Source organism: Alligator mississippiensis, chromosome 11 (genome assembly GCF_030867095.1).
Source record: "Alligator mississippiensis isolate rAllMis1 chromosome 11, rAllMis1, whole genome shotgun sequence".
NCBI lineage: Eukaryota > Metazoa > Chordata > Crocodylia > Alligatoridae > Alligator > Alligator mississippiensis.
In genome coordinates, this window is record NC_081834.1 from 45,997,042 (window position 1) to 46,011,339 (window position 14,298).

Sequence of the window (14,298 nt, forward strand, 5' to 3'; positions counted from 1 at the left end):
AGCTGCATGGAGTCAGCAGCTGGCAAGCGTCACACTATCTGCAGGGATAATCCAGACAGGGTGGCCCCCATGGAAAACTACTCCCCCAACACATGAAGCTGGACACCAGGGTGGGCAGACAGTACCCTGTCCCCCTCAAGGAGCAGTCACATCTCCAGCACCGCACCAGACTGCCTGCCCTCCAAGGAGGGTGTCAGAAAGTACCACCTATGTTGGTATCATCACCTGCTGCATCCCCAAGGCCACTTATGTCACCCAAATCGATGCATGAAGAGACTGCACTAGCCTTTTAGCAAAGCAGCAATGTGCTGCTATAATAGGATGAGTTTCTGTAGCAACCAGGCTGAACTTGTACAAACTCTGCTGAAGCACTAGATCTTTCCATGGACTGATACTTTAATGAATACGACACCATCTGTGAAACTGTTCTTCACAAGTCCTTTTTAAAAGGCCTGAAGGAGTTATTCCTCCTCGGGTACAGCCCATATGATCACACTAGAGAGATGCCATTAAAATCACTGGTTCAGAACAGAGGGGTACAGCACACCCTCCACCTGGGTTTCATAGTGGATACTGGGCATTTGTTTAAAAAAAGTTATAAATTAAACTATTGCCTGGCCCACACTAGAGTGCATCAGAATGAAGTGCCCCTAGGACAGATCAAGCGGGGGGGGGGGAAGGGGGCTTATAGTACTGTAGCAAGGACAAGACAGCGTTAAGGCAACGCTCAGCTGGCATATCCATGCCAAGCTAGCAGCAGAAAGATTAACTCTTGCTGACCAAGACCTGTTCCCCAGCACCCTCCAGGGTTTGAACCATTAGCAACAGAAAGACATTTCCTTCTAGTTTGCAAATGGGCTGGATGAGAGAGTCTCCAAATCCTCTTATAAAGCCAGGAGGCTTGTGGCTGGAGCTCCATTAATTGGAGCCATCTGCACCCACCACACCCCACAACAGTCTTAGGTAGTAACAAGCTGATGCACAACAGCACTTGCCACGAAGCTCTTGGCAGCTGGGTGGGGGCCCCACCGCATACCCCTCACTGCAGAGGGCAGTGACTTGCCAGCATGAACCATTTTGTCCCACTGTTAAACTGACCAGCAGAGTTCTTTCAAGTGGAGCGAGTTTAGCTCTGCTTCCATTACACTGCACAATTCCGTCCCCGCACGTTCAGCTTCATAGTATACCCCCACCCACTTGTTCTGAAGTTAAAAGGGTTCAACAGAAAGGTTGCTGATCAGCATAGCAGATGAGTGAACCTTTTGTACATCGCAGTATCAAATCTCAGGTACTCTTATATTACATCCCCCATCTGGGTGGAGGCTGGGGGGGGTACAGAACACAGAGCGAAAATACCACACCCTCCCCCCCCAAACCTGCCGGCACATTACACAAAAGGATTAATAAGGTTAAAAGACATCTCTGTCAACAACAGTCTGAGCTGATACCAGCCCACACTGTCATTCTGCTGGGCAATAGCTCCACATTTAAAAAAAACAAAAAAAAAAAACACAACAGTAAAAAATAATCCAACAACTGTTGCTGCATGTGTCAGCAGACTGCAACTCACCAGACTGTGTGCTGGTCTGTGCTGCAGTATCAGAGTCCTGGGTGCTCCATGGTCTGTCCCACCCCGTCAGGTTGAGAGACTGCAGGCCAAGGCACAGGTCGTTCGTGTCTGGGAGGCCACGGGAAGACTCTTGAGTAGAGGTGGGGAAAAGCATCCTGCTTGCCACTGCTTCTTCAGAGTCCGGGAAGTCTGCTCAGAGGGGGAACAAACAAGCTTGAGAGTTCAAGGATTTTTTTTTTTTTTTTATTAATTTTTTTTTTTAAGGAGGAGTTTTCCAAAGCTTCAAGCCCTAAAGCCAGGTCCTGCACTACTCTAAAGCCACTGCCCTGATGTCTAATGCTTGCACCCCAAAAGGGAGCACTGCCATATGTTCAGGAACCAGCCCCCCTCCCCCCTCTGCCCCCTCCACCTTCCTATCCCGTCTGCATTACTGACTGGGTCAGCATGTGATCAGGCTGCTGATGCTTACTGTGCTGACAGTGACGTCACTCAGCCATGCAATATAACCGCATCATTTCTTACAAAATAAAAAAAAGAAAAGAGAAGGTAGAGAGAGGGACAGATTTCCCCGGAAGACAACACAGCATGCAGAAGAGAAGAGGTGCAGCTCTGCTAAATCAAGGGAGGCAGGCAGACGGCACAAACAAGCAGGGAGCTCTAGCACAGCCGACAGCAAGCTCAAGACAGCAATCCTCCCAGCAATAACTATAGCAGCAGCGACAGATCAGACACTGTTAGTTTTAGTGCTACCCAGCTCTCCTGTCTCCGCCCCCCATCCTCCCCTCCACCCACAAACCCAAAAACACTTTAGTCCTGGACAGACTCCAGCTGCTGGCTCCATCCCCAATTCAGCCTCCCAATGCAAGGCTTCACAATTCTGCTAGCATAATCTATTTGCTTCAACTTGGCCACTGTGCCTCACTGACTCTGCATTGTTTACCATTGAGTAATATGGATAACCTTCAAAACCAAATCCTCTGCACTTCTCTTCCTATAGCTTTCTATTGCAGACCAGTCTGAGACTGCATGTCATGCTGGTTACGAGAAACAGGGCCAGCTAGAGCACGAGTCCCATTTCGTGTCTGCAGACAGGAATTTTCATGGCCTATTTACCTCCCCACCCCCTTCTCTTCCTCCTCCTCCTCCCAGGTCCCATTCCACCCTCCCCATCCTGCAGGGTGTTCGCAAGCCTGAGGTACCGGAGATGCTAGATTCCTGCCTTAGCTTAAGTGTCTGTGCCAACAGCCTAAGGAAATGCAGCAGGTTCCTGGTGAGAATTTCAGCTTGATGCAGATCTGGGGGCTGATGCTCAGCTGTGTTGCCTCAAGTCTGACTCACTCGGAGGGCATTTGGAAACCAGCTACCAAGCAGAATGGCACTTGTCTCCTCCACACCCTGCCCCCACGCCCCTCCTACTCTGCCATCCAGAGCACACCCCACCCCTGCTCTTCAGCAGGGTGGTGCAGTGACTCCTACTTGTCACATTATCCATCACATGCTGCTCAGCCCACCCCAGCCACTGCCAGCCTGGAGGTTAGGGCCTCCATTCCACAGCCACAGCAGGACCCCAAGCTGGCAAGTGGCCCACTTACCCGGGAGCAGGCCGCACCCATTAAACACCCCAGACCAGAATCGGGGTGCTGCAGTCCAGGAGTGGTCCTCCCCTGCTGTATAGGGGGATTTGGTGAACACCAGGAAGTTAGTGGCATTGTCACTGCATGTCACAGACAGAGAATCATAAGGCCGCACTGGCTGGCAGTCAAAACCACCTCACTGGCCCGACCCCTCCTGCATAATGAAGTCAGCTCTATACCAGTACCTGTACTGGTACAGTCGTTTCATTAAGCATCATTTTACTAACCTAGCTGTTCAAGGACCACCTCTAGTCCAGATGCAGCTGCATACTGAAGTGCTTATACAGTGAAAACATACCCCCAATAAGCACTCATGGGGCAAGTACCTAAGCTAGGGTGCCTTGCTGGTTTAAAAACAACAGGTCAGCTTGTTTTTGGATGGAGCTTAACACACCATCCTTAATGTGGTATTATGAAGGAGAGTTTACACTGCTTGAACATGCTCTTACTTAGTTCCCACAGCAACCATAACTTGCCTTACGAATATGCAGCATTTGCCATGTTTACACAAATGCATAAGGGCATGTGCCAGAGTCCAAGTTCAGGGCTGTAAGTGGAATGATGGTTCCCATCTTCTCCGCTTGAGGTTACAATTAAGTTTGTGCTGACTTGCCGAGCTTAATAAAAGAAGCGGGGGTGCTGTGTATTTGAAAGCACATTCAAAGTCAAAACTCAGTAAGCTGGGACCAGGATGGACTGGAGGAAACTATTAAAGTGAAATTGAAACAGAAAGGCTGCCAAGAAACCACACTACCAACATCTTGAAGGTGAGCTGCCAGGGTAGGCAGGAGTTGTGCCCTTTTTTCTTCTTTATCAAGACTGCTCCAAACAATAAAGTTTCCCTACATTAACCTAGACACACAAATCTTGCCCATAAGCTTTTGGAAGAAAAAGAAAATAGTTTTGAAAAATCCCTCTGTTTAACAGGTTGGGTTTGAGTTAAGTACATAAAGACCTTTGAAACCAAGGGTAGTAATTTACAGTGCGAGATCCTCTACTATTCCAGACAAGTTGCACTTAACAGAGGACTGTTCCAAACCATGAAGCAAAATTACTTGCCAGGTAGATCTAAAAGACAAGTCTTTAGAAGCCTTTATACATGATAGATGGCACAAGCCTGGTTTTGTCTTTAAACCTTCAAGAGGAATATAGGTCACAGGAAGAAGTGAGACATTTACAAAAAGTTTAGTTTCCAGAATATTTATTCTGAAATACAAAGTCTGGAAACTGCAACAAACAGCAAATTGCTAACAGCAGCCATTTAATAGCATCAAGGGCATTTGGAGCAGGATGAAGTCTTTTCTGTACAGATGCCTCTGGGTACAATAAGCACATACAACTATAATACTTGAGCAGCCTTGCTTTGAAGACATGGGAAGACAAAGTCTGGCCACCAGTCAGAGCGAAGCAGGGCTGGAAGGGACCTCCAGAAGTCATCTAGTCTAACCCCCTGCCTACCTATGGCAGGATCATCCCCATCCAAGTGCTTCTCTAACAACCTTGTGCCTGGAGTCACCTGTCCTCACAGGCTTCCCCTGATCCACTTGGGAAGCATCAGCCCTCTGCAATGATCTGTCCATACCCCCCCCCCCCCAGTACTGGGGCTTGCATTGCCAATGCACCCCCCTGGGACCAGTTATTTTTTTGCACAAAATTGAGCAGGAATGCATCCCCCTAGCAAATGAAGCCAAAGCATGTTCAGCTACTGCCCAAGACTCTGACAATGACTAAACTTCCCATTTGAGCTGGTCATGTTTCATTTTAAGCAGCACCAAGCTTTAAAAAAATTAAATGTTTTAAAAACAGACTGCTTTACCTGAAAAGGCTCCTTTAGGTGTCCCCGTTACACCAAGTCAGAAATTCAGGACCTTACAACCAAAAAGATGCCTACAACGCAGTACATACTGCACACTTCTAGCCACAGACAAGATGCACATTATATGTAGCATCACTGCTGCTATAGGGAGCTACCTACACTTTAGCTTTTCAGCTGTATGCTTAAAAGCATTTCCAGGAGCTCCCTAAAAGGAAGCCTCTCTCCAGTTCAGGACCTCCACAATAGCAAGTCTCTAGTCTGATCAGCTGCTGAGCCTTTCATAGGAGGAAGCTTGTCTAGCAATATGCTGCAGTTGGCACTTTAACCAAGGACTGATGCCAAGACAGCAGTGACAAGCCTTGTGTTACCTGCAAAGATAAGCTCCCTCCTTTGCTCTCCCTTCTTCACTCAGAAAAGCCACAAGAGTATAAGTCTTGCTTGCCAAAGATACCATATTTTTTTGCATACAACACGCCTTATCCCCAAGAGCCAGCTTTGGGAAATTAGAGTGTATAACATATGCAAGAAATAAGGTAAGAGCAGCCTATGTCACTTACCAGGGGATACACATAAAAGTTTGGTACCGTCCACAGGTAGCAGAACAATGAGCAGGCTTGGCTCTCTACCTGATGCTGTTACTTACTGCAAAGAAAGATCTTTTTTCCCCCCTTTCAAAAACAAGGTGCTTATATTTCAAGGTGTTGTTTGCAAGAAAATAGGGTATCAGGGATAGGCTGGTTACGAAGAACATTTGAGAGAGAAGGGTATGGGAGTTTGAATGTAAGCCCTTTATAGGTGATGACTGTCTGAAATCTAGGAAGCATTTAACATATACTGCTTTTCTAGTACTCATCAGGTATATTTGAGAAAGCCTCCCCCACCCTCCAATGGAGACAAGCAACATATTGGCCTATTTTTCCCCTCAAGTAAAGGGATGTAGATAGCATGGCTTGTCAAAAAGCCACCATGGAGAAGAACCAGGAAGGGAAGCCAGGAGTTAGCTCTGGTGCTGTATCCTCTCCTTGAGGGACAGGGAAGGAGCTACTTCTAACTCTCCAGTATGCCATCTTCTAGCAAGATTTGGGAAGACCAAATGTTTAACAGGAATTGAAGTGACAGAAGTGAGACAAAAGCTCAACCACTACCTCCTCACTGCCTTCCCAGAAATGCTCATTTAAGTCTATAACACATGCTCATTAAGGATGTGTCCACACAAGCATGGATATTTGGTTCCCCAGGAACAACTAGCAGCAGCACACCCTGTGATGCCACTACCTGTTCCCGGGGAACGCTTGTGCCGCACACCCTCTGGTGCATGGCAAGTTACTCTGGGTAGGGTAGGGGAGGCTGGGGCCAGCTCTGGGCTTGCCCTAGCAGCCTTACCTGGCATCCTGGGGGCATCCCAGGGCTGCAGCGGCAATCCAGGTGTATGGAGCTTGACTGGCAGCCAGAGTGTGGCTCCGGTTTTTAGCGGCACATGCTGCCCCTGTGTGCACTGCTCCGCTTTTTTCCTCTGCAGGTTTTTGTTGCTCTTGTGGTGCAAAGAACATCTGATTATGCAATATGTGGCGTCACATACTGCATGGCTATGCTTGTCTGGATGCGGCCTAAGGAGCTTTCCAGATGCTCCTAAACTTACCAAACCTAGCACATTTCCTGGAGAACTACTTCAATTTTCAAGCACAGCAAGTCCATGAACTACACATAAATACAGTAAACATTTAATCCAGAATATTGATGTAAATGTTATAGGTCTTCTAAAATGCAAACCTCTCACTTCACACAAAGTTCAGATGCACGCAGGGTGCAAGGCTGAACAAGCACCGAGTTAAGGTTGCACGCATTACCTTTGTTGGACATTTCTATGCTTCATAGTGCTTAGTATTTAAAGCATCCCAGCATTTGCACCTAACGGGAATGAGACTTCAAGGCTTCTCCATGCAAGTTAACAGATGGACATTAGCAATCTATAGTTCAATTTTAAGCTTATTTGGGAATTCATATTTTTTCCCCTCAGTCCTCTTCATGGGTTTTCCCTGGGTGTGGACCTGCTAACTTTACAAACAACCAAATGCAGCTTTTTAGACAGAGCACCCTATAGCAACAAGAGTCAAGCAGTAAGTAGTTAAGTATTGCTTCTAATGCAATTTGGATAGTGCCAGAAATGAAGACTATTAATGCTGTATTAACCACCTCCAAGCCTCATTTGTGATCAACTTAAACCACTCTGAAAGGCAGTAATACCCATTTTAAGGACCAAACGGAAGAGAGATATTGAAGTTGGATCTCTGCATCAGAAAGTAAGAGTAGTTAGACCGCATGGAAGAAAAAAAAAAAATGGTTTGCAAAAACTTAATTCAAATTCTCTTTCACTAATAAAGTCAGAGCCAGGGCAGTAAACTGGAAGCCACTATAGGAAAAACCAAAACAAGGTTAGGAGCTACTCCAGTTAAGCCAGCAACAGCAAGAACTCTGCACTACTCAGTCTATGTTATAGGTAAATTGATTGAGAACTAGCTCTTGGAAGCCAGACAACCAACTCCCTTCAGTATACTATCTGCTCCCAATGACTGACTAGTTTGATTTGGTGAGGAGACCCGATTTACTAGTGTTACTTCATGGTCACTGGGAGCAGATGGGGAGTCCGAACAAGAGTCATTCTTTAACATCTGACATTCAAGATGCTACACAAATTTACTAGCAGACAAATAAGCAGAACTTCCAGCTTTCTAATATTATCTGGGGCTTGTTTACAATCAATGCTGGCTCCTGCAGTTGCATCTCTCTCTGGTCTGGGCACAAGCATCACAACTATATTTTTGGGATTCTAAGTTACAACAGACTGTCCAGAAGCCAAAAGCTAACAAAAGGTGCAAGTGAATATCTATTCCATCATGCATTTTAAGATGGGACTATTTCTTTGTTGGTACAGAGAAGGGAAATAGCAAGAACTGTGACCATACCAACTGGCTCTGTCAGGAAGGATTTGATTTAAATCAAATAGATGTATATCATGATTTAAAAATCACTGGTCAGGGAGCTTCAATTTAATCAGTTTTCTACAAAAAGTGCATGCTTATTGATAGGTTTTCCCTTCTAATATACCAGGCGTGTCCAACCTTTTTGAATGTGGGGCCAGATCACGAACTTTAATCACCCAGTGGGCCAGTGAGCCATATTCAAAGACCTCACAGAAAGTGGTACCACATCAGGAAGTGATGTCACATGACCTTTGACACCAATGAAGTTGCAGGAAGCAACTACAATGGGTCTAACCAGTTCAAAAAAACTCTCCCTCCACCTCTGCCACTGTTTGGGACAGGATACTGAGCTAGATGGACCATGGGGCTGGCCAAGCATGGCACTTTTTATGCTCTTATGTTGTTTGGCTGAGCTTCCAAACTATGGCTGAGATTTACAAAAAGGGGTAGATAGGCATGTTACAAAGTTGTCATAAAGCATTTGGAGCCCTCTAAATATCGTTCATTTTAATGGAAGTTGGCCTTTTGACAGCTTTGAAAGTATCAGCCCAAGGTGCCAACCAAATAAGTCAAAATATATTTTGCGTTTCTATGCAGTGCATCTACGTGGGGCTCTCCAAGCATTTTACAAACATGAAATGAACCTCAGGATGAGCCCAGCTGGAGCAGCAGGGGCTCAGCTGCACTTTCCCCTACCTGTGCTGGTCAGTCCCGAGCAGCACGTGGCTCCGCCGCCACCTCTGCTGACTGGTGCCGACCCAGGCAGGTCTGCCCCACCCAGAGCAGCATGCAGCTGAACCTGGCTTCCCATGTGCTGCTGGGGACGGGAGGAGCCCAGCCAGGTCAGCACCCGCCAGCAGAAGCGTCGGCAGAGCCATGTACGCTCGGGACTGACTAGTGCAGGCAGGGGGAAAATGCAGTTCAGCTTGTGCCGCTCCGGCCGGGCTCGTCCCGTCCCGAGTGGCACAAGGCTCCGCCACCGCTTCTGCTGGCCAGTGCAGACCTGGCTGGGCTCCTCCCATTCCCAGTAGCACGTGGGAAGCCAGCTTCAGCCACATGCCGCTTTTCCTGGCCAGTGCTGACCCGGCCAGGCCCATCCCATCTGGAGCAGGATGCGGCTGAAGCCGGGTTCCCACGTGTTGCTGGGGACGGGAGGAGCCCGGCCGAGTCTACACCGGCCAGCAGAAGTGGTGGCGGAGCCATGTGCCGCTCGGGATGGGATGAGCCCGGCCGGAGCGGCAGGGGCTCAGCTGCATTTTCACCCTGCCTGCACCGGTTAGTCCCGAGCGGTACACGGCTCTGCTGCCGCTTCTGCTGGCCAGTGCCGACCTGGCCAGGCTCCTCCCATCCCCAGTAGCATGTGGGAAGCTGGCTTCAGCTGCGTGCTGCTCCGGATGGGGCAGACCTGCCTGGGTCGGCACCAGCCAGCAGAGGCGGCGGCAGAGCCGTGTGCCGCTCAGGACTGACCAGCGCAGGTAGGGGGAAGTGCAGCTGAGCCCCTGCCGCTCTGGCTGGGCTCATCCTTTCGTGAGCGGCGCACGGCTCTCCTCTTCCCACACGCACCATGTCGGCAACATCAAGCGGACGCGGTGCATGTGGGAACCTTGTCCCTTCCCCAGCCCTTCAGCAACCATTAGAAAGCTGCTGAGAGGCTGGGGCAGGGACAAGGGGTGGGGACGAAAGTAAACTGTTTACTTTCGTTTCCCATCGTAGCACCGCAGGCCACAGAAAATGCCTTGGCGGGCCGCACAGCAGCCTGCGGGCCATATGTTGGACAAGCCTGTACTATACCATTCGTTCACTGGATCTCAAATTAATAGAGAGGCTATACCCAGAAATGTATTCCTCAAGACTTCTGGAATATTCTGCTCAAAATGTTTCTCTTGTTTTTCTGCCCCTCCCCCCTCCTTGCATTTATCTCCAGACCCTCCCTTCTTGCCCAGATCTACTCCACCCCCCAACAATCCTCTATTCATTTAACTTCTTGAAACTCTGCACTTTTAGAGAGAGGTAAGGGCTTGACTGTGTATACAAACTTGCAGAGAGACAATAGGGATGATAGGTAGGTAATCAAGTCTTATCTCTCATCTCCATATACTGATGTTGACAAGGATGTTATCTCTGGGCACACAAATCCACAGTTTGAGAACTGAAACTAAGCATCAGAAATGCTTAGTGGGATCTTCTAGACTGAGCACCAAGTCCCAGTGGGTAGACTGGTTTTCTTTAATCTTTACTAATACATAAGAGGAGCCTCTGGGAACCTCAAACTGGGCCCCTAATATAGTCCATGACCTGTTGTGACCTATTTATAATATTTTCATGTACCTTTTCTAAAAAAAGTTCTCAATTAGTATATAACTAGATGTTATCATCCATATTACATGATGCTTCTAAATCGTTTAAGCGTTAACATATCTTAAGTTAAAGCTATCTTTATATAGGTTTTTTTTTTTTTTTTTTTTTTTTACACAAAAAAATCTTAAAAAAAAAAAATCAACACTTTTTAAATTGCACCTACCCAACTCCCTGTTGTGTTTAACCTAGAGTTGATCAATTAAAAGAAAAAAAAAAAAAAAAACCAGCAAGGAAACCTTGATCTTGTTACCACTGTCAACTGTTTTCCATTTGTCCTTAACATGTTTTCTTAAAAGGAAAAGCCAATGCTTAACCTAGAACCATTGGTATTATGTATAACACTTCTGCACACCCCACTCCCACCAACACAGATACCCATGTCAGCGATCCTCAACCTTTTCAGACTTGAGGCACCCCCAAGAAAATGGCAGCTCTTAGGTTTTTTCCTGGTTTTGTGTTTTTTTTTTTTGTTTTTTTTTGTGGGGGGGGAGAAGGGGATTACAAAAAGATAGAGCGATTCTGCTGCTGCAAAGAACTCAGAAAAACCACAACAGGGCAGAATATTTTTGACACTACAGATTCCCATTTGAAACCTCCGAGTTTATCTTGCCTATTGGGTTGCACACGTAAACAGTGCCGTGGGGTACCATGCAGCTTTGAAAGGCTCTCAAGACTACAGCAACCTGGGTTGAGGAACCATTGCCCAATACGCAGGTAAGCAACGGCCTATGTGTATTTATACAGATTTACTTTTTACTGTTACGGCAGAAAGTGGATGTTGTTTTAATCATTTGGCTAAGACTGATGTGTTCAGTTCTATCTATCTGACTAAAGTTGAATTACATAAAAAGTTGTGTTGCCTATATTTAATAAATTAAGCTAATTTCTGCTTACCAGGCCCTTAGAAAGTTTTCAAAGGGTGGATCTCCTATAAATGAGAGAACAAAACTTTCCTGCTTTTTAAAATCTCCCCCACACAGCGCTGAATAAACCAAAAATAAGAAGTTTAATCTGCAGGAGAGGCAACTACTGTAAAACATGGTCTAATACTTTAACAGATTCTGGCTGCAGGTATTTGGTGACTCAATTCAGAAGTTTGCCTTCAAGTTTGGCAATGCCCCCCCATCCCCTACAGTGTTTGTTACAATATAATAAGGTAATTTATAAATCGAGGCCTAAACATAAGTTGCTAATATTATTTTTCTTTAAATTTTACATACAGATTAATATTTGTTATCTACTTGGTTCTAGGTTACCCTCGGGGCACAAAGACTAAAGGCTTCAAGGTGATCCTGCAAAAATGACACACAGGCTGGACCAGTGACTAATGAACCCTAACCAGATCCACGCCCTCTCAGATTCTAAACTGTCTGGGGTGCACTTCCATTTTAGCCTTGTAAAAAGTGCATTTTCTTCTCCTCCAAAAGAAAGCAATTTCCAAAGGAAAAACTAGCCTTGTGGTTACAGCACTATACTCAAAGTCAGAGCAAGAAAAAGAACCAGGCTCTTCCATCTCTGTTGTTTTAGACAAATCAAGCTTTCTTGACAAAAGGGTGTGCTTCCTTGAGATTACGTGTTTAACGTGTTTCTGCTCTAAAAGAGGCTCAAGTCTCAATGTAGCTGCAGCACCAGAAATGCATGGGACCCATGGACTATTCTAATGTTTAACAGTCTTAGTTTTTACCTACCTTCAGAGATACTGGATCAGCAGCCTGAAACAAGTGTTTAGATCATTCAGCAAAGCTAGGTCTTAGGCACTTGATCCAGGCATTTCCCCAATGAACTACTGAATCGTTACTGTGGCCAACACACTTGGAGTCATTTTGACAAGGCAGCTTAATTCTATGAGGATTACAATAAATAGCAAAGACAACCTGTGACCTTTTAAAAAGGGTTACCCTTCTTCTACAATTAACACACACAGAGTTCAACCCATTCAGTATTAGTTTTTCCACCCTGAGAAAGTTAAACTTTTGTCCGAGTTTACATAGCTCACCAACCATGTCAGGTAAGTGAGTGAGTTTAATGCTTTATTTCAAACTGCTGACCTGGAGAAAGACCACCAAAGTTTAGTAACGTCGCCCTGCTCCTTTTCTCAATGGCTTATTGCTACTGCACATCTTGCCACACTAAGAGCAAGATGCATCTTTACAGGCACTTGAGCATTTCCTCAATAGCACCAGTCAACTAAGTATTAGTTAAAAGGTCACAAACCTCTAGGCTTTATCCTCCACAGAATGTAATCCTCTTAGCCACGCTGAAAGGGACAACTTATCCTGGATTTGGTTTGTGTTTAAGTTCAGTTTGAGCTGGCAATGTCAACTGAGAGGTCCAGCAATGAAGAGATTAAAAGCATGAATGTTCCCCCTACTGGGTTAAATCCCACCTCTAGCTTCCACCCAAGAAGCTTAAGTTAGTACTAGAGTTTATTTTTTTGAAACTAGTAAAAGCTGTTAGTTTAGGGTTGCACAGTTAAGATCAAGAATCAGGAAATAAGGAAGCTGAGCTTGCATGGAGAACTTTAGTAAGAGGCAAAACTCTGAACATTATGAAACAACTTGACAATTGCACACTATACAGTTTACTAAAGCTTTGGATACACAGCATTTTTCCAGTGCAATATGGAAGCCTGTCAGCTGCGCAGTGCAAGTTCTACAAAACTCTTCAGATGAAAGTGATTCAAGTTGGGGTTGTCCAAGTGGAAGCCCACATGCCACATACGGCCTGTGGGCTTCTGCCTGGCCATCACTCCCCAGCCATCACCCGCAGTATAATGCGAGGTCTCCAGGCTCCCCTTTTCTTTTGCCAGCTTCTGGTTCCTATCCCCATTTCCATGGGGCAGGGCAGGGCAGAACAGCAAGAGGGCACCAGGCTACGTGTGCAGCAAGGGAACTGCATGCTCACCAAAGAAGGGAGCCAGGCTGCCAAAGCTGTGTGCTATAGGTGGGCTGCTCGTGCGACATGTGGCTAGGAAGGGTGGGGGTAAGGCTGCTATACATGCAGTATATGGCCCCCTAACATGACATATGGCCAAAAGCAGGGGCTGTGCACAGAAAGAGCACGGGGGAAGCTGGGGTGTGCATACCTGGAGAGAGCCTGTAATATGGACAGCCCTGGTCTAAGTCTCCACTGCCATGCATAATACAAAGCATCAAGCATGGGCAGCAAGTTACAGGGCCCCTCAGGCTGGGGGGGGGGCAAGAGAAAAACTCACAAGATTAAAACTGCCATGCGCGCACTTCGGCATGAATTCTGGAGGTCCCTACTTACAAGGTCAACTCTATTGCAACAAAGACCAGTCCCATGACTCGGTTGAGTTAGGAACAATTCCTGCACAACCCGTGCTGCCTCCATGTCCTCTGAAGCATGTCTGAGGCAGCTATGAAGACATTCTGTTTCTCAGAAGTGGTCTGCTAAATCAGCCTGCCCTCCCACATCTAAGGAAGGAGCCCATACTTCACCAGATTAAAGAATACTAAATGACTAGGCCACAAGACGCTTATATTTTCCATCTTAAAAGAAGCTGTCACGGGCTAATCAATCCCACCAAGTGTTCTGCCCCCAAGTAGCATACATTTTTCAGGAACAAAGGTTCAACATGAAAAGCCAGCGATACAAAAAATACAACTCTTCTTAAAAGACAAAGGAAGCAGGATTATTTTGGTAAGCACATGAACCCCTTTCAAGGCAGGAAAAAGACTTGTTGTTGGACAAGCATGAGAAACTAGTAACTGAAGCAGGCCTTGCTTAGGTAGTACCTGCACCAGCTCTCACCTGGCATATGCAGACTTGACAGCTATATCTAAACTGCCTTGACCACATGGTTTTTTAATCAAATCCTCTGGATGGGAACTAACCAGGACCATCAAAGCTGGTGACACAAACCTGCCATTTACGGGCAGTTTAAAGCCTGCTTCAAGTGAGCCCCTTAAGCTTCGC

At 46.3% G+C, this 14,298-nt stretch overlaps 1 protein-coding gene across 8 annotated transcripts in view; it reads right to left on the reverse strand.

The window, feature by feature from the left end:
* Nucleotides 1-14,298, reverse strand: part of CPEB1 (cytoplasmic polyadenylation element binding protein 1) — a 73,277-nt gene that overhangs the window by 39,104 nt on the left and 19,875 nt on the right. For 7 of the 8 annotated variants that reach the window (XM_019499388.2, XM_059714945.1, XM_014604490.3 and 4 more), the window contains one exon: nucleotides 1,571-1,759. In XM_019499388.2, the coding sequence (XP_019354933.2) occupies nucleotides 1,571-1,759 (189 nt within the window). Of the gene's footprint in view, nucleotides 1-1,570; nucleotides 1,760-2,039; nucleotides 2,270-14,298 lie in introns of those variants that run through there. The other variant, XM_019499392.2, reaches the window with a different exon arrangement.